This window comes from Myxocyprinus asiaticus, chromosome 32 (assembly GCF_019703515.2).
Source record: "Myxocyprinus asiaticus isolate MX2 ecotype Aquarium Trade chromosome 32, UBuf_Myxa_2, whole genome shotgun sequence".
Taxonomy (NCBI): Eukaryota; Metazoa; Chordata; class Actinopteri; order Cypriniformes; family Catostomidae; genus Myxocyprinus; species Myxocyprinus asiaticus.
Window position 1 is genome coordinate 19,234,349 of NC_059375.1, and position 25,339 is coordinate 19,259,687.

General features: G+C 42.1%; 1 protein-coding gene across 1 annotated transcript; it reads right to left on the reverse strand.

Annotated features, from left to right (window-relative positions):
• Positions 1–402: 402 nt before the first annotated feature.
• On the reverse strand, positions 403–25,339 carry LOC127423273 (pancreatic secretory granule membrane major glycoprotein GP2-like). Its single transcript, XM_051667430.1, has 14 exons — positions 25,292–25,339; positions 24,715–24,798; positions 14,876–14,944; positions 14,287–14,664; positions 9,705–10,109; positions 9,526–9,609; positions 9,146–9,205; positions 7,861–7,980; positions 7,564–7,748; positions 7,263–7,420; positions 4,667–4,912; positions 4,106–4,268; positions 800–902; positions 403–699 (listed from the first exon to the last, which is right to left on the reverse strand). The coding sequence occupies exons 2-14, from the start codon at positions 24,761–24,763 to the stop codon at positions 680–682; spliced, it is 2,040 nt and encodes a 679-aa protein (XP_051523390.1). The 5' UTR covers positions 24,764–24,798; positions 25,292–25,339; the 3' UTR covers positions 403–679.

Genomic DNA, 25,339 nt, shown 5'->3' on the forward strand with positions numbered 1-25,339 from the left:
GAGAAATATAATGTAAAATCAGAAAAATAATCAAATAAGTAACTTTTTGGCTCACTTGAACCTGAGGATGCCTAACAAGAAGTGAAGCTGTGCCTTGCAATGCTTTTGCTTAAGCAACTGTTGCTTCCAGCTATATTTAGGGGGCCAAGCAGCGAAGCTGCTGGAACCCTATTGTAATTATACTGATTTTCTTCTTTTTCTTAGGATTCACAGGATCTTTTCTGTCAAATAGTCACGGCTATATTTATACTTGTTTTTCGCTCTTCAATACAACAAACTGAACACACACATACTGTAAACTTTGATCTGACATTTCATGACAGTAGTAAAATATTAGCAAAGGTCTGTTAATATTTTAACTTTCAAAATAAAATGTATAATTTATTTGAATTTATGGCATGTAATAATGAAGAATAATCAAGAATGTCAGATTCAGCAAAAATAAATAAATAATAATAATCACAGTTTAACAATGTCAAGTAATTTTTCAAATAGTGAGGCCTTGTAATTAAACACACTAAGGCCATATAAACATGTACAGTGTATAATTCAATCTGATCTATCTAAAATGTTTCCTAATATTTGTTGAAATATACTAGAAGAGGATCTGGACAGTCAAGAGGTACACAAGCAAAGCCATCAAAGAACCACACAGAACTGAGGCCCTGGATTCCCTCACTTAGTCTGTGGCCCATTTATCTGTGAACAGATATATTGTAATGCAGTGATGTTTAATGTTGATATATAATGAATAAAGATCACATACATATAAGTCATTTTTAAAAGTAAAAATTCTTACCTGTTTTCCTTTTAGTCCTGATCAGAGGACCCACAGATATGGAAGCTGTGTCATGGAAGTCCAAAGATCTGCGTATTCTCCTGTGGTAACCAGGGTCACAGTGCTAAAAGACAATATTTAAGCAAATGTATTTAAAATTTTAAGATGTTTGAAAATGTATAATATTATATTTACAGATTAGTCACAAAATAGCAGACTGAACAAGTATCTTATCAATCTAAAATTGTGCTTTCGACTGTACATGTTGCAAAAGAACGTGACCATCATACTGAAACTCTTGTATTTCTGGCATTTGATTTATCCATCCAATTCTCATGAAATCAACTGCTCACTTTTTTGGTAATCCAAATGTCTATGGGAGGACACCTAGAGTTCAGGGAAATAACCAACGATCTACTGCTTGCCGCTGTCAATGTTATAGCAGCCATTCCAGGTCTCTAAGGTTTAATCTGGAGTCTAAGAATGACTAGAACCCTGATTAATTTGTGGTGTTGTATGGACAAAAGATCCCTGTACCCATCAGCAGAAAAGTTTGTTTTATGCTGTCTTCTTTAAAATAAGTGCCACTTGGTTTGATACTCATAATTTTTTTTAGGTGTGTCTAAACTGATTCCTATTTTGAGGTCAATAATAGGTTAGACTGGCAAGCAAAATAGAACTATAATGTAGGTTATCTTTCTTATGTCTCTAAGATTCTCCGAGAACGAGGAGGGAAAAATGGCGGTGTGAGGTTGATAGCGTGGGTGAATCAGTCCTTGAACATTTGTCTTTTAACTTGTAATTTTAAGTGCATTTCGTTCAATATTATATAATTTTAACTCGGAAGCACTTTCTGGCCACATAGGGGTTCATTTTGGTTCATCTTGTTACTTTTGTACTTTTCATTTTTTGCTTTTCTCAAGTTCATTCACGTGAACTTCTGTTTTATTTAGATTGTTATTAGCTAACACATCTCACTTTCCGTTGTCAGTTTCATCTTTCTCATCAGTGCTGTGATTGAACCCTCTGGAGGGTTTTTGGACTATGACAAAAGATAAGAAGCGCAAATCTAAACCGATGGATTCATCTTTAAATCTCGGTGCCTGTGTTACAGTGCACTTTGACTCAGACTCATCTGCAATCGTTCCACTGCCTGAAACTCCGATAAAGGATACAATGCACAAAAAAGGCAGGAATGATGATTGTGGTGATGAAGATTTACAATCTCCTCTTGCCACTATGATAATAATATCTCTCAAGTCCATCATCAATGAAAGAGCTGACATCCTTGATAAAGGCATCGAAAAATTAAAGATGTTAAGGGAAGGTTGGGCCTGGGTAGCTCAGTGGTAAAGACGCTGGCTACCACCCCTGGAGTTTGCTAGTTCACTAGTTCAAACAAGCCATAGCTATGGCATATCACACCCAGGACATGCCGCCCCCGGTAAGGCTACGAGCCCATTCTACCAGGGGTGTAGCGGCCTCCTGGGCCCTGACCAGGGGTGCCTCTCTAACAGACATTTGCAGAGCAGCAGGCTGGGCAACACCCAACACCTTTACAAGGTTCTACAACCTCCGGGTGGAACCGGTTTTATCCCAGGTAGTGGCACGCAATACAAGCAGATAAGCCCGGGATAGCCGGCCGGGTGTATCGCTAGCACATAGCGCCTTCCACCTCCTTTTGAGCTGAAGACGTGCGCCAATAATTCCCAGTAGTGTTCACAAACTATATTCCCTGGTTGACTTCCTCCGAGCCCTGTGGCAGTCGAGTTTTCAGAGAGACTCGCTGCCGGCCCAGTACACGTGCTAGCTAAGAGTCCTGTTCTGGGGTAGGTGCTCCGCATTTGGCGGTTCCCTGTAAGGCTAACCCCATGCGATATATATCTTCCGCTAGTTCATTTCCCTGTTGGCAAACTGTGTCTTCCTTGGGCAGAGCCCCTCTGCCCCAGTCTCCATGTTTGTAGTAACTCCTCCCCCACTGGGTAGGATCTACCTTGAAGACTCTCCACATGGTCGGAAAGACCATGTGACATATTCTTCCACTTAAATATGCCCCCCCTCTTTGGGCGAGGTGTGGTCTCCACGGTGTCATCCCCTTGGGAGGGACACCCCCCGTCTAGACCTGGCGGCCCAGTCGGATAATCCCCCTTCTTTTTTAGGGAGTGGAAAAAGAGAAGGGGAAAAGAGGCCACGACTGGGTTAGCCTGTCTCTATCTTTTGGGTAGTCGACTTGTCCCCAAAGGGCCGTTCGACACTCATAACTATGTTGGGGGAGGTCATGTGTCGACCTGGTGTGTTGGCTATGAGGCACACAGTAGTCTGCCCACCACACACCGCCAGTTCATGTAACACAGTTCAGCCAGTTGTGGCGTTTCGTATAGGGACTCCTAGTGTCACTACATCAACACAACGTCTCGTTCCCTCCATCAGGGAACGGAGGTTACACAAGTAACCATGACATTTTTTATGCTTGCCTCCTATTTTTGACAACACCAATTTATTTGTTGACCAGTGCCTTTTCAGTAGCATGTCAAATACATTTTTTTTTAAATTCTTAACAGATCTCAGATTTCTCTACCTGCATGTAAGTTTTTGGAATAATAAGTTTAGTGATATAGAATGGGAATATTTCTGGCTTCTACGACAATTTTTTTTTTATCTAATAAAGTTGCTGAAGTCTCTATTAAAATTATACATAATTGTTACCCAGTAAATTATAAACTTGCTAAATGTAATAATAATATTTCCCCCATGTGCTCCTTCTGTCATCAGTTTGAAGAAACAATTATTCATTTGTTTTGGGACTGTACTTATTGCAAAGTATTTTGGGTTGAATTTTCAAATTTTGTTAAAAAGTATTTATCTTCAAACTTCTGTATAAGCCAAAAAAAAACAAACATTTTTGGTGAATCTCTAAAATCAGACCCTTAACATTTTAATTTGATAATTAATTTATTACTATTTCTTGACAAATTTTACTTTCATAAGTGTAAATTTTCAAAGAAAACTCCTTCCTTTTTTATTTTCAAGAAAGATATTGATATATATTTAAATTCTTTAAGGAATTCTAAAAATTCTATTGCATGTAAGACTCTTTTCATAATGTAATGTAACCCTTTAAAAAAAAAAAAAAAAAGATACTCCGAGAACTGTAACAACCTATTTTTTTTTATTATTTATTTATTTTTTCCAAAATAAGTATGTTACATTTTCTAATTTTAGACATATATTCACTATAATTTTGTTGAAAAATGATCTGTTGAAATAATCCCATCTATTAAGAATGAAACATTAAAGACGCAAATTAGAGAAGTTTCACAAACTCACCACTGAGCAGTCATTGTTTTTCAGATGGCAAAGGTGAACGGAACAGTGCAGGAAAACCTTATCAGAGTCTGCAGTGAAGGTAAACATCCTGAAGGAGAAACGACCTGATGTGGACACACCATTCTGCAGCAGATCCACTGTGTCATCTTTTGGATTGGGGCACCTAAGAATATTTGAACAATAATGTTATATATCATTATCATAAATTTCAATAACTATGTGTGGGACACAAATGAATTTGAAGAGTATAATGATGCAAGCTAGTGGAAAAAAAAACAAAAAAAAAAAACAAAACAGAAAAGACAAAGTTTAAATTGGTGCATTTTTGATTGAATTTCCAAGAGCTGGTGGTTTTAAAATATACAATGTTTAGTCCTAATTCAAGCTATATGTTAATCATATCAGCAGAGCATGTTTTTAAAATGTTAAACAGTGTTAAATAAGGATACCTGAATAAAATAAAATATCAAAAGCTTTCATCCCTGAGCTATATTTTCATATGCTCCATACATTTTTTCTGTTACTGGGCAAATAAAATAAAATAAAAGCATAGTCTCTTACTCTCCAACAATGAGGTCCCAGCGGACATCATAATGAGGGTCATTCACAGGTGTTGCCCAACATGCATCTATCAGCATTGCAAACTGTTGGCCGTCAATCCCATCTATGACAACTTCCACAAAAATCGGTTGATCCACCTCCACATTCACACTACCAGTGAAGGGTTGGGAGAACTCAGGATCCTGATATGGAACTATCCTGACCTTATATGTGCCTTGACCAGCAGGAATCTTCCTGTGCAAAACGCTGTAGAAATGTTAAGAGAAAACATTATACAGTTGTTTAACACAAACATAAAAATGTTTATGTAAACCAGTATGTTTTGTGGATAATATTGTTCTGTTCCAATCCCTAGTAAACTGCCTTTAGGCCTACAGGCTGGTTACATATACCTTCTGAAAGCAATATTAAACTTCATGGAAACTCACAAGTTATTGATTTGGAAAGCTCTACAGCAACTCACCACACATAAAACTTCACACAGGAGATCTGACTCAACTTCTATAGAGTTTACGCCAGCATGTTGCTAAGCTAACAATGATATACTATAATAAGCATATAAAATAGATGTGCTACACAACTTTTTGGTAAAATATTCATTTTTAATGACACAACTATTTTTATTGATCATTTTCAGTTTTAAAGGAAATATTTATTTAAGCCTCGTCTGCAGTCTTGAAATGTTATTTGTAGCTTAGCTTGTTGCAGTGCATTCTGAAATAGAGTGGAACAGTGTCCACCCACTTCTTCAGACGTCTTGGTTCCAGTATTGTTTTTCTCATTCATTTTTTCCATAGGGATTTCAGAAAAGAGTTCTAAACCATGAACCAAACCAATCAGCTCAGAGGTGAATCACAACATTACAAACTTTGATTTTAAGCAAAAAGTTATTTGAAAATCTGACAAAAAGACAAAGATACAAGACTGTGTACTAATGTCTTTTTAAGAGGGAATGAACAATCCTATGAAGCAAATTATATAATTGAATATAAAATGATGGAAATACAACCAAGATTTAATTAGGACAATCCATGTCAATTATGCAAAATAATCCTGCGTCATCCAGTGATGTTTGTGGCGAACCTGAAGACATCTAAAGGTATAATTCTTTTTTAAATTCTGACCATATTGAATTATGCACATTCTTTCTTATAAAGCCTATTTGATTAAGTTTAATTCCTAATTCTAATTAATGCATTAACTATAAAACATATACTAACATGGAATTAAGGTGACCGTTATTAATGCATGAATTCATATGACTCATGTTGTAGTTAATGTTAGCTCTTCATTAGTTCCTGATTAGTCCATTCCTTAACTCATCATTCATTTATGCAGAAGTGACTATTAATTCAGGTATTAATTCATGATTATTCATGTACTGTTATCATAAAGTGTTACCTCATTCTCCAATGAAGGAGAAAGGGAGCATCCTATAGCTTTCATATGCAGCTGCAAGTGCATTCAATCCAAACTTCCTATTTAAAGTTCAGTTTCAGGCTGCAGATGATGTTTTGACCACTCAACATGTTTGGCAGACATGGGACAATGATAATCAGTACATAGATTCAGAATTTATTATGTATAATTTTATTTTAACATGATTGGTGGTGATTGGATGACGCTGGCCATTATTTTGAATCAGAATTATTTATGTTAAATTCTGATGTAATTTCTGTAACGCCTCAAAAACATGAATAACCAACACTGCTGGAAACAAACAATTTTATATAAAAAAACATTCTATAGCTTGATATTATTTAAAATTTCACAACTTAGTCCACTGTCCACAATTTTTAGGAATTTTTATTTTTGGTCTAAAAAAAAACATTATTATTATTATTTTATATATATATATATATATATATATATATATATATATATATATATATATATATATATATATATATATATATATTTCTTTTTCTTTCTTTTTTTTTTTTTTTTTTTTTTTTGCATGTTTCTAAGGGGCTACTAGTTACAAATCAAAAGGGGAAATGGAATATGCACACAACAGTCACCCTCAGATCTCAGGAGGTTATATTCATAAAAGGCTGTTCATAACTATATTGCTTTCTCTGTAAAAGATGCATGCGGTGCTACCTTAGAATTTGGGTAAAAACTAAATATATTTTGGGTAAGGAGGCACAGTTATGCAAGGAGCAAAACAAGGTAATAAGGCAGCATAATTACATTTAATTAATTTAGGAACAGCCTAAATTAGCATTGCTAATGTGCCTGTAGCGTGCTGGCACTTCTGGTTGAAAAAAGAAAAAAAATAGTGGAAAAGCTTATAAATTAATTTGATAAATTAATATAAATTAATTACAAACTATATTATCAGCGTAATAATTCATGTTATGTTCAATCATGTTATATTTCGCCTTGGTCAACAGAATCACCACCCGATTTTGGAGTTCCCCCACCTCTAAAATCCCTATTTAACCACTGCTTAAAATGCCTAAAATACTGCCTCCGTAGCCAGTTCACATGGTTTGGCACAGAGCATATGTATGTTTTGACCAGTAATAGTTATAGTAAACAGACCAGCTGTATGTATGAAGTATGTGAGCAGTCAGTCCCAAGTTAGTCCTACCTTTCCAGAGGGTTGATGTGCACGTTCATGGAAAATGTTTGGCTTTGAGAATATATGCAGGAGAAAGGCAACTTCAGATGACTCTTCCTACTAATGACTTGAGTTGATTCCACCTCCCCCAAAATAACATTCTCATAGATAAAGTGCGTGCCATTAGCCTGTATAGTAGTGAAGATATATATGAAAAATTCAGCATACTGGTCATTTGAATCTGAGTGGTGTTCTTACCAGAATTATTCTTTGAATTTTGTGAAAAGACATGAGAGACTGTTATACTGTATGGAAATTGAATATAGCCTACCATAAAATTTGTACCACAGAGGTGGTCATTTCTATCAAAATGGAACTCCACTCTGCCATTCTGGACAGTTCCTTTGCAGTTAGAATCACTGAGGTGTAGTTTTTCAGCAGGAAAACCATCCTCAAAAAGCTGACAGCGGGACAGAGAGAGGAAACCAGAGCTGCTTTCACAAATTTCAAAGGAATCTGAGAAAAAAAGAAGATACAAAATAGATTGCTTGAAAACCTTATGAGAAACAAAGTACTAAATAAGAGTGCAGAAAAGGTATTCTAATATTTATTGTAGAGCGAATCCAACCATAAATGTTGCAGTTGGGTCGGAGATGGTTCTCGTTACATAAACAACCATAGATTCCATCTTTCTCTCCACACCTTTCGCCATCAGTACAATTCAGCTCAACACATGGGTCTGTTACGGCTAAGGTGCAGTGGTGAGATTCATGATAATAATGAATTAATTTATGCTTTATATAATATATATATATATATATATATATATATATATATATATATATATATATACATATATATATACATACACTACCGGTCAAAAGTTTTGAAACACTTGAATGAAATGTTTCTCATGATCTTAAAAATCTTTTGATCTGAAGGCGTATGCTTAAATGTTTGAAATTAGTTTTGTTGACAAAAATATAATTGTGCCACCATATTAATTTATTTCATTATAAAACTAAAATTTAATTTAAATGTTTTTTTTTTTTAAATTGATGACTTAATAAAGAAAAGCAGCCAATAAGTGCCCAACATAGATGGGAACTCCTTCAATACTGTTTAAAAAGCATCCCAGGGTGATACCTCAAAAAGTTGGTTGAGAAAATGTCAAGAGTACATGTCTGCAAATTCTAGGCGAAGGGTGACTACTTTGAAGATGCTAAAATAAAACACAGTTTTGATTTATTTTGGATTTTGTTAGTCACAACATAATTCCCATTGTTCCATTTATGTTATTCCATAGTTTTGATGACTTTACTATTATTCTAAAATGTGAAGAACATTTTTTTATAATAAAGAATAAGTGTTTCAAAACTTTTGACCGGTAGTGTGTATATACGTATATATATACCTGTAGTATACATCACTGAGCACTTTATTAGGAACACCTGTACACCTACTTATTCATGCGATTATCGAATCAGCCATTTGTATGGCAGCAGTGCAATGCATAAAATCATGCAGATACAGATCAGGAGCTTCAGTTAATGTTCACATCAACCATCAGAATGGGGAAAAATTTGATCTCGATGATTTAGACTGTGGCATGATTGTTGGTGCCAGACGGGCTGGTTTGAGTATTTCTGTAACTGCTGATCTCCTGGGATTTTCACACACAACAGTGTCTAGAGTTTACTCAGAATGGTGCCAAAAACAAAAATGCACATCTCAGAATGCACATCGAACATTGAGGCGGATGGACTACAACAGCAGAAGGCCATGTCGGGCACTTTATTAGGACCACAGTGTTCCTAATAAAGTGCTCAGTGAGTGAATACTATATATGTATTATATAGTATATATATATATAAACATGCTTATGAGCATTCTAATATCAAGGAGTTCTTTACCCGTGGTTGTGATGGACATTGGCATTGTCTCTGTTGTTGTAGTTGTTGAGCTTAGGACCTCTGACAAGAGGGGAACATTTTATAATACCATGAGTCACATACAAATTGGAAATTCAGTCATTTTACATGAGTAAGTGTAAGCCTTTGAATAAATTTCACAATTATTTTATTTTTACATTTCCAAATGTAAAAAACTTTGGAGTACTCCATTTGTGTAGTAGTAAAATGATTTGTAAAAATGAATTAATGAAAATGTGTTTCAGGGAAAAATAAATAAATTATAGAGAGAGAGAGAGAGAGAGAGAGAGAGAGAGAGAGAGAGAGAGAGAGAGAGAGAAAGAGCACTAATGCCAGATTAAGTAATTAGCCAACTACTTTACCAGTGGTTGTGATGGGCAATGATGTAGTGGACTCTGTGATTTTCGTTGTCTCTGTTGTTGTTGAGGTGTTTAGGCTTCTAACTTCTGAAAAGGGGAGCATTATATATTTACCATCAGTCAACTTCAAATACAAACCAGATCAATCAAGCAAGACATTTTGTATGAGTAAATGTGTCTACCTGTACAGTAGGCCGAACAGAGTGTTGGACTAACAAACTCATAGACATAGTAATTTCCAGGACAGGCTTTCACTTGTATGGGATAGGACCTGTAACCACAACAGTCACTCCAAGAATAAGCACAGACTTGCCTTGTGACCACTCCATCTTCCAACTGTGGGTGAAGGCCATTGAGCCACAGTGGGTGATAAGTGCCACATGAGCCATAATTTACACATGACTCAGGCATCTGTGCACTCTGACCCTGATTGAAAAGTCTGTACCAGCCATTCCAATTGACATTATAATCACACACTGAATAGTAATAGTTGTAATAAAAGGACAAAGTATTGCTGGTGGATCTCCAAGGCTCGTCCAGACTGGTATAGCTGTCACAAGGGTCAACAGTTGGACTGTAGAAAGTGACTGTTACGAAAAAAAAAACAATTTGTTGTTAAAAAATAAAAAGCATTTTTTCCCTCATAAATTACTGAGTCAAGAGATAGCTGAAAATGAAAATGTTCCTTTGCTGTTACTGGGTCTGTTCCAAAACCTATGAGTTGCCCCGCTGCCTACATTGGCAGCTGCCTTCTACTGCATCATGTGAAATGGAGACCAATGTGGAACGCTCAACATATGCAGCAACTCTGCGCACCATACAAATAGCACTCCTCAAGTGCATCGCAGGAGAGACCCGACTCACAATTGCTTTTAAAGCTACACTATGTAAGATGTTTTTGTTAGAAATGAACAACGTTTTATTAAATACATCAATAATCCGTCTTCCAAAATATGTTTTTGCCTTACGTCGATGCGTGTTCACGTCACGTCCGTTAATAAAGAAAATAGGGTCCAGCTACGACAGCGCATGCATATGTGCGGTGATAGGTGTGTTAGTAGCTTGAACAAATGAGCGACATTGACCATGGATCATTCAAAAAGGCAAACCTCTGGGGGATCACCCATTTTCAAAATAAAGAAACCTTGAACTGAGAAGAGTCTGCAAACAAAAAGGGAAAGCGACAGAGTCCCTAAAAAAACACAAAACAACATCGGATTGGCTTTTCAGAGGTGGCAACAACTCCGATATCTTAAAGGATTTAAAACCGACCCAGAGATGGAGTTTTTCTTGCTGGACAGCTAAGATATATTATTGAACCAATAGTTAGCCAGGTAGCTCTCTTAGCGCAGTGAGCTTAGCTGCAGTGATTTCAATTTAATTTTCGAGGAAGGAAGGACAATGGAAAAAATTTAACTTTTATGCTGGTAACAATGCCAATCTCTAAACTAGTTACTACCTTGGTCTTTTTGCCTGCTAGCTAAGTTATAATGGTTTCCACTGTTTTTATTTTATCTGACTAGCAATCGTCATGTCTAATGTCACTGTTGCCTAACTTTTGTAACACTATTTATTTTAAAACAACTGTTTTCGATAAGTCAAAACAACAGAGGAAAATATGTTACTTATCTGCTCATAAGACATATTTTCAGTTATCTGTCTTTTTCTTCCTTTCTTTCTTTTTTTAGGGGAGGGGCGAGTTTTGTTGTTGTGAGTGACATTCACTCTGATAAGATGATCACCTGTAATCATGGTTACACTGGTGGTATTCAAACCATCAGATTAATCCACGCAGAAGAGCAGAGTCGAAGCCCAACTCGCGTAATTACCAAAACAATGTTGCTTCGCAAGTAACTTGCAATTTTATGCTTCAACCGCTAGGGGGCCAAAAATGACATTGTGTAGCAATACGAAATATATCCACCTATATTTGTGTGTGGGTTCTTTTGGGGAGATAGTATGGATACATAAATAAACACATTGACACTCACGAGTTCTTTCTTACTACTTTGCTCAATGGGTGGCGCTAGGTGTGGGCTACCTGGGCTTAAGCCCTGAATGTTTTCAGTAAAGCCCCATATGTTTTTATCATCTTGTATTGATATAAAAAATACTAGTGCTTCGGTATCAAATTGATTGTACTTTGTTCGTTACGGGTGCATTTCTTAGTGTTTGGGGTCAAATTTGACCAGAAACAATAAACGTGTAATTTTGTAACATAATCATGTTTTTTTTTTTTTTTAAACAAATGTAATAATACTTGGGGTTTGGGGTTGTGGTATTTTTTTTTTTTACCTTCTTAACCTCTAAATTACTAAACTACACCATTCATTTTCATATAAAATAAGATTAAATTACCTTAAATTACAACTATAACCAGTAGATTGCAGCAAGGTTCACTCATTTGCCTGGTTGTAGCAAACTGTAGCAAACTTATCACAAGTTATGCATTTGGATATATATTTAGACATTATCAAAGACATTAAAAAATCACTATTTTTGTCTAAGTTTAGCATTTTTGGTTTGAGGTGTTTTGAAGTGTCAGTTTTTGCAATGATGCCACATTATGATAACCGATCATAGTGTTACAAAGAGAAGACTTAAAATGAATATGTTTTATTATTAAGTAATGTGCATATAAGTTAATGATACCGGTCCTTCTACTGCATAATACCGAAAAAAGTCACAATTCAGTACACGCACTTACTATGTCCGAAATCTCACCACTCATATTTCCTATATAGTGGATGTCAGTGTGCACTTAATAAAGCAAAGAGTGATAATAAAAGTCCTTTCAGAAACATCATGAAACCCATTACTCAAATACAAAATAAATGAGTTTTTTATTTAACATAAATTCAGAAATATTTTCTCAGCATACAAATATAAAAATATCTTAATATATTAATATTGTTCAATACAGATGATGCGAGAGGAAAGACGTGATTCTCTAATGAGCAATAGTCCCGCAAAGTAGCTGTTATTAAGGTTAGGGTTAGATGAAGTGGTAGGTGTGGTGTTTCTGTGGGAAAATAAATGTTTAAAAAACAATAAACTCAGTGAATTAATTACACATGTGACTCTCACAAAACTATCCCCAGCCAGATGGTTACGTTCTAGACACGACCAGGAAGATACATACTATGTTACCTTAGAATTTGGTCAAAATGAAGCATCATACACTCACTGAGCACTTTATTAGGAAGATCTGTACACCTAATTATTCGTGCGATTATCTAATCAGCTAATCGTGTGGCAGCAGTGCAGTGCATAAAATCATGCAGATACGGGTCATGAGCTTCAACTAATGTTCACATTAATCATCAGAATGTGGAAAAATATGATCTCAGTGATTTCGACCGTGGTATGATTGTTGGTGCCAGACGCTGTCACAGTTATTCACCATTCTGTTCCTTGGACTCTTATTTTGATATGGTTTTTGTGTCATCCTTAGTTTCCCCTGGACTACACTTCCCATAATGCACTGCCTCATCACTGCCATCTGTTCCCAATCTTCCTCACCTGTCCTCCATTTCCATCAGCACCTGTGTGTATAAATACCCTCCAGTTTTATTCATTCCTTTGTCAGTTCTTGTATTGTTATGTTGGTGAAGTGTGATTTAGTTGATTACGAATTGCTATGTTGTTGTGTTTTGTGTGATGTTCCACTCCAGCATCCACTCCAGCATATTTCCTATGATGTTCCACTCCAGCGTATTTCCTTATTAAAGACTTTAAAGTTAATCTACTCCTGTGTCTCCTGTATTCCTCTCCATGAACCCAACGTTACAATGGGCTGGTTTGAGTATTTCTGTAACTGCTGATCTCCAGGGATTTTCACACACAACAGTCTCTAGAATTTACTCAGAATGGTGCCAAAAACAAAAAACATCCAGTGAACGGCAGTTCTGCAGACTGAAACACCTTGTTGATGAGAGAGGTCAACAGAGAATGGCCAGACTGGTTCGAGCTGACAGAAAGGCTACAGTAACTCAGATAACCACTCTGTACAATTGTAGTGAACAGAATAGCATCTCAGAATGCACAACACTTCGAACTTGAGGGCGGATGGGCTACAACAGCAGAAAACCACATCGGGCACTTTATTAGGACCATGGTGTTCATAATAAAATCTGCCTATAATGCCTTAAAATGCTGCCCGCAGAGCCAGCTCACTAGGTTTTGGAACAGACTCAATATTAAAAGCATCCATTCACTAATACTGTAGTAGTACAATTCTGTTTCATCTTTAGGGCAATAATTGAATCGGGTCTTCGTCAAGGTTAAACTGTTTTCTGAAAACTAATATGCTTTCAGAATTACAAAACAACGAACAGAAATGTTATATTTAAGGTATTAAGCTTTGTTAATCTCAATTAAATTCCAGTCAAAAACTGTGTTTTGGAATGCCTTTTTCTTCAAATCTTCATTAACCGTATAACTAGGAAACATAGCAAACCAATCACAGAATAGGAGGAGGATGTTTGAACAAAGATAGACAACTAATAGTGTATTTAAATATTTATCTAAACGTTATGTAAACATTTACTGTATCAAAAACCTTTACAATTAAAAATTTTCTAAATTCTAAAATAATTCTTAAGGTTGTTCAGTTATTTGTTCTTATAATGTCTTTCTTGTTGTTTTTCAATTATGGCTCTAAGAAATACATTAAAGTACAATTTGACCAGGCAATAAATGTGGCCCATACTAAAAAGATTTTTAAAATCTGATAAAATCAGAGTATGAGAGTTGAGACATTACCTGCACAGTATGAAGGTAAGTAGATCGACTCATCTGGCTTGACAAGTTTATAGACATAATAGTCTCCAGGACATGCTTTGATCTGGATAGGGTTGGAGCTGTAGCTATGGCAGTCATAGGAGGAAAATCCCAAAACTTCACGTGTCACCACTCCATCCTCAAGATGTGGATGAGAACCTTTGAGCTTTAGTCCATTATTACCACCACATGAGACGTAATTCACGCACCATTCAGACAATTGAGCAGGTTCTCTGTTTAGATAGAACCGATACCAACCATTCCACTCAACAAGGGTGTCATCATGTCCAAAACTGCCATATTGACGTATGTCTCTCCAGTAATCATCCAGAATATTATAGTCATAGCATGGGTCAGTTGCTGTTTGGGAGAATCAAAAGGACATTAAAATAATAATGCCTAAAAAAAAAATTAAAGTGACAAACAACTTTATCCTATATATGTAAATGTCTATATATATTATGTGTGTTGTTATAAATAGTAAATGAATTTTCATAGTTCCATCTAGTGCATTGTGCATCTTCAGCACACATTGATTGAGCATTGTTGAGCACTCTAAGTGGTAACACACCGGTTGCTATGCTGGTTGTCATTTCTGTAAAACTGTCCTTGTTTGATGGTGTAGTAGTGGTGTAAACTTCTGTGAATACAAATTAAAGACAAAATGTCATGAAAGTTATTGAACATCATACGCATACTGTACAGCTTTACACTCACAATAAACTGATAAAAATGGATGTGCATGTCAGGATTCCAGGGTAAGCTGATGGTAGGTCTGCTCTATTGTCTTCGTGTTTCTGTTTCCTCATGTGTCATTTGTGTTTGTTTTTAGGTGCCATGTGCTCACCAGGAAAGCGGGTTTTCCCGCATCGGCAGCAGCCTCATTATCCCTATTAGCAGCACCTGTTAATCACCTTCACTATTTAATCCCCTTGTGTCTGCTGTCTTGTGCCCGATTGTCTTGTGTTGTAGAGCCGAGCAGGCCAGCCTCTGAGTGTTCTCTCAGTCCTGGCGGTGTGTTTTCTGCCTGATAGTCTTCCTTTTGTTTTTGTGCCCAGACAATTCCTCTCCTGCATCAGCATGACTCCGGTTCTCCCTCTCTTCATGGTTCTCCCTCCTGGCTATCAATCCTACCACCACCTGCTCCTGCGTTAGTCGTGAGCCCCAGCCAGCCTTTTCCTGGGGGTTCCCAGGCCCACCTCACGGCCCCCCGTCCTGTTTTCTCTGTGGCCTCCAACTCTCCTTCCGGTTCCTCTACCTGGATATCACCACTTCACCCCTCAGCCTTAGCCCACTGCAGCATCCATCAGGTGTTCTGCTCAGCCATCTTTCCTGCTGGTTTAGTATTATTGCTCTCTTGCTCCTTTCTTACCCTTTACGTTTGTCAATTAACAGACTGATACTGATACTCACCTGTTTGGGTCCTCCTTCCAGCACCTGACCGTAACAGTGCATCTTCTGTTGCCATTTAATACTAACTTATTACAAGTTAAAGCTAAGAAATTAAGTAAGGGATAATGTCCAGTTAGGCAGTTGTTATAGCAAAATAAACCCCAACAGGGTGATCAGACAGATGTTGTATCAACCTCAATACCTTATTAGCAGCTGTCTCTATGGACTGCGATCCATCGGCACGACCGCCATATTGGATAGGTCAGAGCCATCCATCAACACATGAATGTAAATTGACAGATACGGTCTGCAAAAGTCTTTTGTCTTTTCCAGCCAACTTTCAGATTATCTGATTTTCCATAAACATTGGGCAATATTTTAGATGATATAAAAAATCCTGACTTCACTTCTAAAACAGGTTATTTTCCCCCCGGTAACAAATTGCAAACAAAGTCCTCTACAAATGGACATATCATGGTAAACTGAAACTGAAAATGAGCACCCAGTCTGTCAATTAATTACATGATGAACTGTTTCCACACAAAAGCAGTTTATGCAATGGTCTGAGGTTTCATCTCCATTCACTTTAATTCAACAGCTCTCCTTGTTGATTGTTCCAAGATGGCGCCGCGGTTGACGTATCTGAACCAGCCGAATGAGGCATCTACGTATGTATATCTACATGTATGTTCCTCACAGCCTTGTTGTCATTCCCATCAAAAATCAAAGATGTCACTGCTCGCAGCAATGACATCTCAGTAAGGTAAGGTATATGGAGTCAAATGACTTGTTTACAGTATCAGTGCCATGTCCGATTAGAATTAATGTTTTGTTTAGTTTCTTATCTACATCTAACTGTAAAGGGTAAACTCGGTGCTGAACTCATGAGTGAAACCCATTACCAGGCAGTGACTAATTACAGACATATGTGAGTGATATCCTCTCATTGTAAAGGGGTGCACATAGAGTAGGTTATAGCAAATTTTTTTTTTGCGGGGGGGATTTTTCCCCTTTTTCTCCCAATTTGGAATGCCCAATTCCCAATGCGCTCTAAGTCCTAGTGGTCGCATAGTGATTCGCCTCAGTCCGGGTGGCGGAGGACGAATCCCAGTTGCCTCCGCATCTGAGACAGTCAACCCACGCATCTTATCACATGGCTTGTTGAGCGCGTTGCCACGGAGACATAGCACGTGTGGAGGCTTCACGCCATCCACTGCGGCAACCACGCTCAATTCACCATGCGCCCCACCGAGAACAAACCACATAATAGTGACCATGAGGAGGTTACCCCATGTGACTCTACCCTCCCTAGCAACCGGGCCAATATGGTTGCTTAGAAGACCTGGCTGGAGTCACTCAGCACACCCTGGGATTCGAACTAGCGAACTAGCGCTGGTAGCCAGCATATTTTACCACTGAGCTACCCAGGCCCCATAGCACATAGATTTTAAGAATTGATGTAATCAAATGAAAACGTCTTGGTTACTGTCGTAACCTCCATTCCCTGATGGAGGGAACAAGATGTTGTGTCAATGTAGTAACGCTAGGGGTCGCTCTTGGGAGCCCCAAACACTCTGATCTTTGAGAAAAGGAATTTGCGTGCCACTCCCCCGGACATACAGGTATAAAAGGAACTGGCTCGCAACCACTCATTCAGGTTTTGCGCTGAGGAGCCAAGACAGGGTCCTGGCCATTTCAGGGGTTAGCTCAGCATTGTGGCAAGAGGGACATAACGTCTCATTCCCTCCATCAGGGAACGGAGTTTACGACAGTAACCAAGATGTTCCCTATCTGTCACTCACTCGACGTTGTGTCGATGTAGTGACACTAAGGGTCCCTGTACAAAACGCCACAACCAGCTGAACTGTGTTACGTGGACTGGCGGTGCAGGCAAGCCACTGCGTACCTCGTAGCAAGTGCACCCAGCCCCCACATAACCTTCCCCAATGCCCCACGACTGTCGTACGGTCCCTCGCACCCTGGGGACAAGACGAACTCATAGTGGGAACAGGCCGCACCAGCCGTGGCCTCTTCTCTTCTTTTTTCTCCCACAAAAATGAAAAATCATTCAGTTGGGGCCATATGTATCTGCGTCGGGGACGGTGTCCTTTCCCATAGGGTAAAGACACTGTGGAGACCACACCCTGCCGAAGGGGAGGTAACATGTGGAGAATACGTCACATGGACTTACTGACCGGCAGTATCACATGTGGAAGAAGTCCCCACGGTAGGTCCTACTCGGAGAGAAGCACGGCAACCGGTGGCAGAAGGGGCTCTGCCCAAGGTAGATGGGAAACCATACCGTGGAAAATACATCACACGAGGTTACCCACGGGCAACCAGCACATGTGGAGCACCTATCCCAGTACAGGGCATACTAGCACACGTACTGGGCCCAGCATCGAATTTCTCTGCCAAATTCGCCTGCCACAGGGCTGAGGAGGAGAGACATGCAGGGTTCACCAGTCTCGGGAACTCACATAGGGGAAAAAGCACACGTATTCCCCTCAGGGAGGGGAAAGGCACTGTACGCAAGCGGTACACCCGGCCAGCTGTCCCGCATACTTACCTGTTCATACCTGACAACACACGGGACAAAACCAGCTCAACCTGGAGATTATAAAATCTCGCAAAGGTATTGGGTGTCACCCAGCCCGCTGCTCTACAAATGTCTGCTAGAGGTGCGCTGTTGGTCAAGGCCTAGGAGACCGCCACACTCCAAGTGGAGTGTGCTTGTAGTCCCAAAGGGGGCAGCACGCCATGGGCCTAGTATGCCAAAGCGATGGCATCCACGATCCAATGGGCGATCCTCTGTTTGGAGACAGCCCTCCCTTTCCGCTGTCCCCTAAAGCAGACAAAGAGCTGCTCAGAGCATCAAAAGCCCTGTGTGCAGTCCAAGTAGATGTGCAAAGCACACACTGGACACAGCAACAACAAGGCTGGGTCTGCCTCCTCCCGGGGCAGCACTTGCAGGCTCACCACCTGATCCCTAAAAGGGGTTGTGGGAACCTTGGGCACATAGCCCGGTCGGGGTCTCAAGACCACGTGAGAGTATGCCTGACCGAACTCCAGGCAGGTCCCCAACCCTCTTGATGGACATGAGCGCAGTCAGGAGGGCAGTCTTCAACAAGAGAGCCTTTAGCTCAACTGACTCTAGAGGCTCAAATCGGGCTCTCCGCAGGCCCAGCAGGACAACGGAGAGATCCCAATAGGGAATGAGGCACGGTCTAGGAGGATTCTACCTTCTAGCACCTCTAAGGAACTTGATGACCAGGTCATGCTTCCCCAGGGACTTACCGTCCACCGTGTCATGGTGCGCCGTTATAGCCGCCCCTCCAGTCTCTCCTGCAGGAAGCAAAGCACCGACCTGACTGCACATCTCTGGGGGTCTTCACCTTGGGAAGAACACCAATTCATGAACAAACGGCACTTCAAGGCATACAGCTGCCTCGTAGAGAGAGCCCTGGCCTGAGTGATCGTGTCTATCACCGCCGGTGGTAGGCCACTTAGGTATTCTGCTTCCCATCCAGAGGCCAGACATGGAGATTCCAGAGGTCTGGGCACAGGTGCCAGATGGTGCACCGTCCCTGAGAGAGGAGGTCCTCCCTCAGGGGAACTCGCAAGAGAGGGGCTTTTGCCAGAACCAAGTCTGGGTGGGCCAGTAGGGCGCCACCAGGATGACCTGATCCTCGACCTCCCTGACCTTGCACAAAGTCTGTGTAAGCAGGCTCCACCCCAGCCTAACTTGGAGGTGTCTGTCATAACGACAACACGCCTGGACACTTGCTCTAAGGGGACCCCTGCCCGCAGAAATGCAAGGTCTGTCCAAGGGCTGAACATGCGGCGGCAGATTGGCATGATGGCCACGTGATGCATGCCATTGTGCCATGCCCATCTCGGAACTCGAGCCTGAAGCCAGTGCTGGAGCGGTCTCATATGCATCAACCTGAGCGGCGTGACCACTGCCGAGGATGCCATATGCCCCAGAAGCTTCTGAAACTGTTTCAGTGAGAACACTGTTCTCCGCCTGAGCGACTTCAGGCAGCCCAGCACCGACTGCATGCACTCGTTTGTGAGGCGCGCTATCATAGAGACCGAGTCTAACTCCATCCTGTGAAAAGAGATGCTCTGAACCGGGGAGAGCTTGCTCTTTTCCCAGTTGACCCAATGTCCCAACCGGCTGAGGTGCCTGAGCACCAGGTCCCTGTGCACACACAACAGGTCTCAAGAGTGAGCTAAAATCAGCCAGTCATTGAGATAATTGAGGATGTGAATGCCCACTTCCCTTAGCTGGGCAAGGGCTGCCTCTGCGACTCTTGTGTACCTTGTCAGCATCCTTAATCTCTACCAGGTTAAGCCACAGGTGGCACTCATGGACCACCAAGGTGGACATCGCCTGCCCGAGAGGCCGCGCTGTGAACTTTGTCACCCAGAGCGCAAGGTAGGTCGCCAAGCACAGCTCCTGCTTCACTCCCTAGTCAGGACTACCCTCGTGCAGCTCTTTCAATGCCTGCATGCAGGGCAGAGGCAGCCTGTCCAGCGGCACTGTAAACCTTGGTCACCAAGGTCGACGTGGGCTTACAGGCCTTGGACGGGAGTCTCGGGCGATTCCGCCAGGTGGCGGCAATTTATGGGCACAGGTGCACCGCAACCACCTTGTCCACCTGGGGAATCTCCGTGTATCCCCTGGCCATCCCACCATCAAGGGTAGCGAGAGCGGAGAAGCTCAGAGGTCGGGTCCGGACAGTAAAAGGTGCCTGCCACGTGAGCTCCTCGTGCACCTCCGGGAAGAATGGAACCGGGGCGGGGGCGCAGCCGTGAGTGGCGCTCTGAGCCCAGGAACCATTCATCAAGCCACGAGGGCTCAGGGCAGGGTGGAGGGTTCCACTCAAGCCCGACACTCGCAGCAGCCCGGGAAAGCATGGCCACCAGCTCCACGTCGGCCTCAGACTGGGCGACCACACCTGAAGGTGGGAACCCAGTTGAGTCCTCCACGTCCGACTGCATCAGCCCACTCTCCGATGCTGCGATCGAGAGCTCATCTCGCTCTCGAGCCCCGAATGAGACATCAAACTCACCCTGGGGCAAGCCGCCTGTCTCATCCCAGAACTCGACCAGGGCAAACGAGCGTACTGGGGAATGGGAGGTCTGTGGGGGATTACCCGGCGGAACCACTCCCATTGGGGTCCCCAAATCACCCCCAGCGCTAACCGTCGCAGCCTCGTACCCGTAGGTAGAAGGACTGGGGCGGGGAGCAGCTGGAGTGGCTTTCCCCCTTTTGAAGAAGGAAAGCTGCGACCGCAATGTTGCCATGGTCATGCTCTCGCAGTGAAAGCATGAGCCATTCACGAACGTTGTCTCAGTGTGGCTGCGGCCCATACAGGTGAGACAGCGATCGTGGCCATCAGAGGCAGAGAGGTAACGACCACAACCAGGAACTATACACAGACGGAAAGGCATCTTTAAAAAGACGCTCTCCATCAGTGGCCACTCTTTTAGTGGAAAATGCTCTTTTAGAATATACTCTCTTTTAGTTGAAGCACCCAGGGGCGTTCTCTGTCCTTTATCTGTGCATGAGGGGGAGAAGCCACTGAAATGCGCTGTGTATCCAACAGCATACACACTCGAGGTGAATGGAATGGCCCCTGAGCGCCCAGCTGTGGCACAAATCCGCCCCCGATGTGACAGTCTCCATGGGTCACGAGGACAGGCCTCTTCCTCCCCTGTCCCAGGCTGTTCCAGGGGTGGTCACAAGGAGCCAGGTAAGTGCTTCAATGTCCTTAGACTCAGCACGGCCACGACGTGGTGTGGCACCTCGAGCTCCGCCTCCGGTCCCCCTTGCACGTAACTTGGATGCATGGCTTGTGCTTTCCAATCCGTCGCGAGGGCTGGTCCGGACCGTCCGACATGGCTACGCGATTCACTTCGCCGGGCGTCTGCCCAGGTTCAGCAGTGACCACTTCACCTTGGTGAAGGACGAAAATGCTGCTACCTTGCGCGGAGATCGCTACCCTCCTGCGGAAGTGCACGATAGAACCTGTCCCTCCAGCCGAGATGAAGAAGGGGTTTTTCAGCCCCTACTTCATTGTACCGAAAAAAGGCGGTGGGTTGCGGCCAATCTTGGACCTGTGAGTATTGAACTAGGCTTTACACAGACTCCTGTTCAAGATGCTGATGCAAAAACGCATTCTGGTGAGCATCCGGCATCAAGATTGGTTCACAGCGGTAGACCTGAAGGATGCGTATTTCCACGTCTCGATCCTTCCTCAACACAGACACTTCCTGCGGTTTGCGTCCGAGAGTCAGGTGTATCAGTACAAAGTCCTCCCTTTCCGCCTGTCCCTGTCTCCTCACGTCTTTACGAAGGTCGCAGAGGCTGCCCTTGCCCCGTTTAGGGAGGTGGGCATTCGCATTCTCAACTATCTTGACGACTGGCTAATCCTAGCTCATTCTCAAGACATGTTGTGCGCACACAGGGACCTGGTGCTCTCACACCTCAGCCGACTAGGGCTTTGGGTCAACTCGGAAAAGAGCAAGCTCCTCCCGGTTCAGAGCATCTCTTTTCTCGGTTTGGAGTTGGACTCAGTCTCCTTGACGGCGCGCCTTACGAACGAGCGCGCCCAGTCGGTTGTATGTCACAACTCACCCGCCGTCTCCTCCTCTGGAGTCAGCAGCACTTTAAGTCGCTGCAGGCCACTCACATCCTGGGCAACCTCAACACTACAGCGGACGTGCTGTCATGACAGGTTACCCTCAGGAGAGAGTGGAGACTCCACCCTCAGGTGGTCTAGCTGACTTGGAGTCGATTCGACAGGCACAGGTGCACCTGTTCACATCCCAAGAATCCTCCCCACTGCCTGCTCTGGTATGCCCTGACCGAGACCCCCTCGGCATAAACGTGCTGGCACACAGCTGGCCCCCTGGCATGCGTTTCCCTCATCGGACCTCTCTGTAGTTCTTCAGGGTCTACAGAGAGCCCCCTTTGAGCCTTTGCAGTCAGCCGAGCTTAAGGCACTCTTCTTGAAGACTGCCCTCCTGACTGCGCTCACTTCCATTAAGAGGGTAGGTGACATGCAAGCGTTCTCTGTCAGCGAAACGTGCCTGGAATTCGGTCCGGGTTACTCTCATGTGATCCTGAGACCCTGACCGGGCTATGTGCCCAAGGTTCCCACAACCCCTTTAGGGACCAGGTGGTGAACCTGCAAGCGCTAACCCAGGAGGAGGCAGACCCAGCCCTGTCGTCACTGTGTCCGGTGCACGCTTTATGCATCTATTTGGATCGCACGCCGAGCTTTAGAATCTCTGAGCAGCTCTTTGTCTGCTTTTGTGCATAGCGGAAAGGAAGCGCTGTCTCCAAGCAGAGGATCGCCCACTGGCTCATTGACGCCATAACTATGGCATATGTCACCCAGGACATGCCGCCTCCGGTAGGGCTACAAGCCCATTCTACCAGGGCTGTAGCGGCTTCCTGGGCCCTGGCCAGGGGTGCCTCTCTAACAGACATTTGCAGAGCAGCGGGCTGGGCAACACCCAACACCTTTGCAAGGTTCTACAACCTCCGGATGGAACTGGTCTCGTCCCAGGTAGTGGCAAGCAACACAAGTGGATAAGCCCGGGATAGCTGGCCGGGTGTATCGCTTGCACATAGCGCTTTCCACCTCCCTTGGAGCTGAAGACGTGCGCCATTAATTCCCAATAGTGTTCACAAACTTTGTTCCCTGGTTGACTTCCTCCGAGCCCTGTGGCAGTCGAGTTTTCGGAGAGACTCGCTGCTGGCCCAGTACACATGCTAACTAAGAGCCCTGTTCTGGGGTAGGTGCTTCGCATGTGGCGGTTCCCTATAAGGCTAACCCCATGTGATATATATCTTCCGCTAGTTCGTTTCCCTGTTGGCAAACTGTGTCTTCCTTGGGCAAAGCCCCAGTCTCCATGTTTGTAGTAACTCCTCCCCTATTGGGCAGGATCTACCTTGAAGACTCTCCACATGGTTGGAAAGACCATGTGATGTATTCTTCCACTTAAATATCCCCCCTCTCTTTGGGTGAGGTGTGGTCTCCGCGGTGTCTTCCCCTTGGGAGGAACACCCCCCGACTAGACCTGGCAGCCCAGTCAGATAATCCCCCTTCTTTTTTAGGGAGTGGAAAAAGAGAAGGGGAAAAGAGGCCACGACTGGTTTAAGCCTGTCTCTATCTTTTGGTTAGTCGACTTGTCCCCAAAGGGCCGTTCAACACTCATAATTATGTTGGGGGAGGTTACATGTTGACCTGGTGTGCTGGCTATGAGGCACACAGTAGTCTGCCCACCACACATCGTCAGTTCACGTAACACAGTTCAGACAATTGTGGCGTTTCGTATAGGGACCCCTAGTGTCACTACATCGACACAACGTCGAGTGAGTGACAGATAGGGAATGTCATGGTTACTTGTGTAACCTCCGTTCCCTGATGGAGGGAACGAGACGTTGTGTCCCTCCTGCCACAACGCTGAACTACCCGCTGAAATGGCCGGACCTTATATCGGCTCCTCAGCATAAAACCTGAATGAGTGGTTGCATACCCAGCTCCTTTTGTACCCGTATGTCCGGGGGAGTGGCATGCAAATACCACTCGCCAATTTTCATTGGCCTTTTATCAAAGACAAGAGGTGTCTCGGGCTCCCAAGAGTAACCCCTAGTGTCACTACATCGACACAACGTCTCATTCCCTCCATCAGGGAATGGAGGTTACACAAGTAACCATGACATTTTCCAAACATAATATGGGTGTTACCTGACCAACCGGTATTTTAGGATTCTCCACATTATAAATGCTCATACGTCTGAACACAACAGTAAAATCACACCTGTATTGGTATGCATTCAAACCTTTGGTAAGGAACAATGCAGTACAGTAAGTTTTATGATTGGTTAATATGCAGACTGAGAGCCCTAATTTGAAATTTGTCACTTGATTTCATAAAATAAAAATATAAAATTTATTTAATATTAAAATACTCTTGAATTGAAGTTGAAAACCTCACCATTATTCATCAGTAGTAGCACCACACACAATGGGATTAGAAACCCCATTGTGTCTAAACGCTCTTGGAGACTTTCTAAATGATCTGAAAAAAGAAAAATGACAGTTTTATAAATGTTAATATTCTTATGAAGGTTATTCTATGGTAAATGTTCTAAACTATGTTGGAGAACATAACAAAAAAAAAAAACAAAAAAAAAGAAATATAAAATGCTCAGAAATATTCTTTTCAATGAACAATTACTACTGAAAAAAATATGATTTTAATTAAACGTTTTTTCCCCCATTTACTTCTATTCTACTTATGTTCAATAGATTAGACTATCTGATACAAACATCTCACTTTGAATCATGTTTGTTGCTCTATCCTGTTTCTTTTTGCTGTTTATTGCTTTATACCTTTATCAAATTGCAACCATTTTGCAGTTTTAACAAGTTACATAAGCTATACAGTATGTCCATAAGTGCAAGAATCAAATCAAGAATCAAATATTCCAACAGAATTAGTACAGAAGAATTTTTATCCATAGGAATATAGCTCCATATATCTGAAAATAATGTAGAATGTGTAACTTTACCTGAGATAAAATATTACTGCATTAGCTACCTCAGAGAGCCTCTCCCTT

Excerpts from the sequence above, each read along its gene's own strand:
- LOC127423273 (XM_051667430.1), bottom strand. The coding sequence starts at position 24,763 with ATGGGGTTTCTAATCCCATTGTGTGTGGTGCTACTACTGATGAATAAT. Across the intron at positions 9,610-9,704 it reads CTGTTCGGCCTACTGTACAG|AAGTTAGAAGCCTAAACACC; the intron begins GTAGACACATTT and ends TCCCCTTTTCAG. Across the intron at positions 7,981-9,145 it reads AATGTCCATCACAACCACGG|CCGTAACAGACCCATGTGTT; the intron begins GTAAAGAACTCC and ends ACTGCACCTTAG.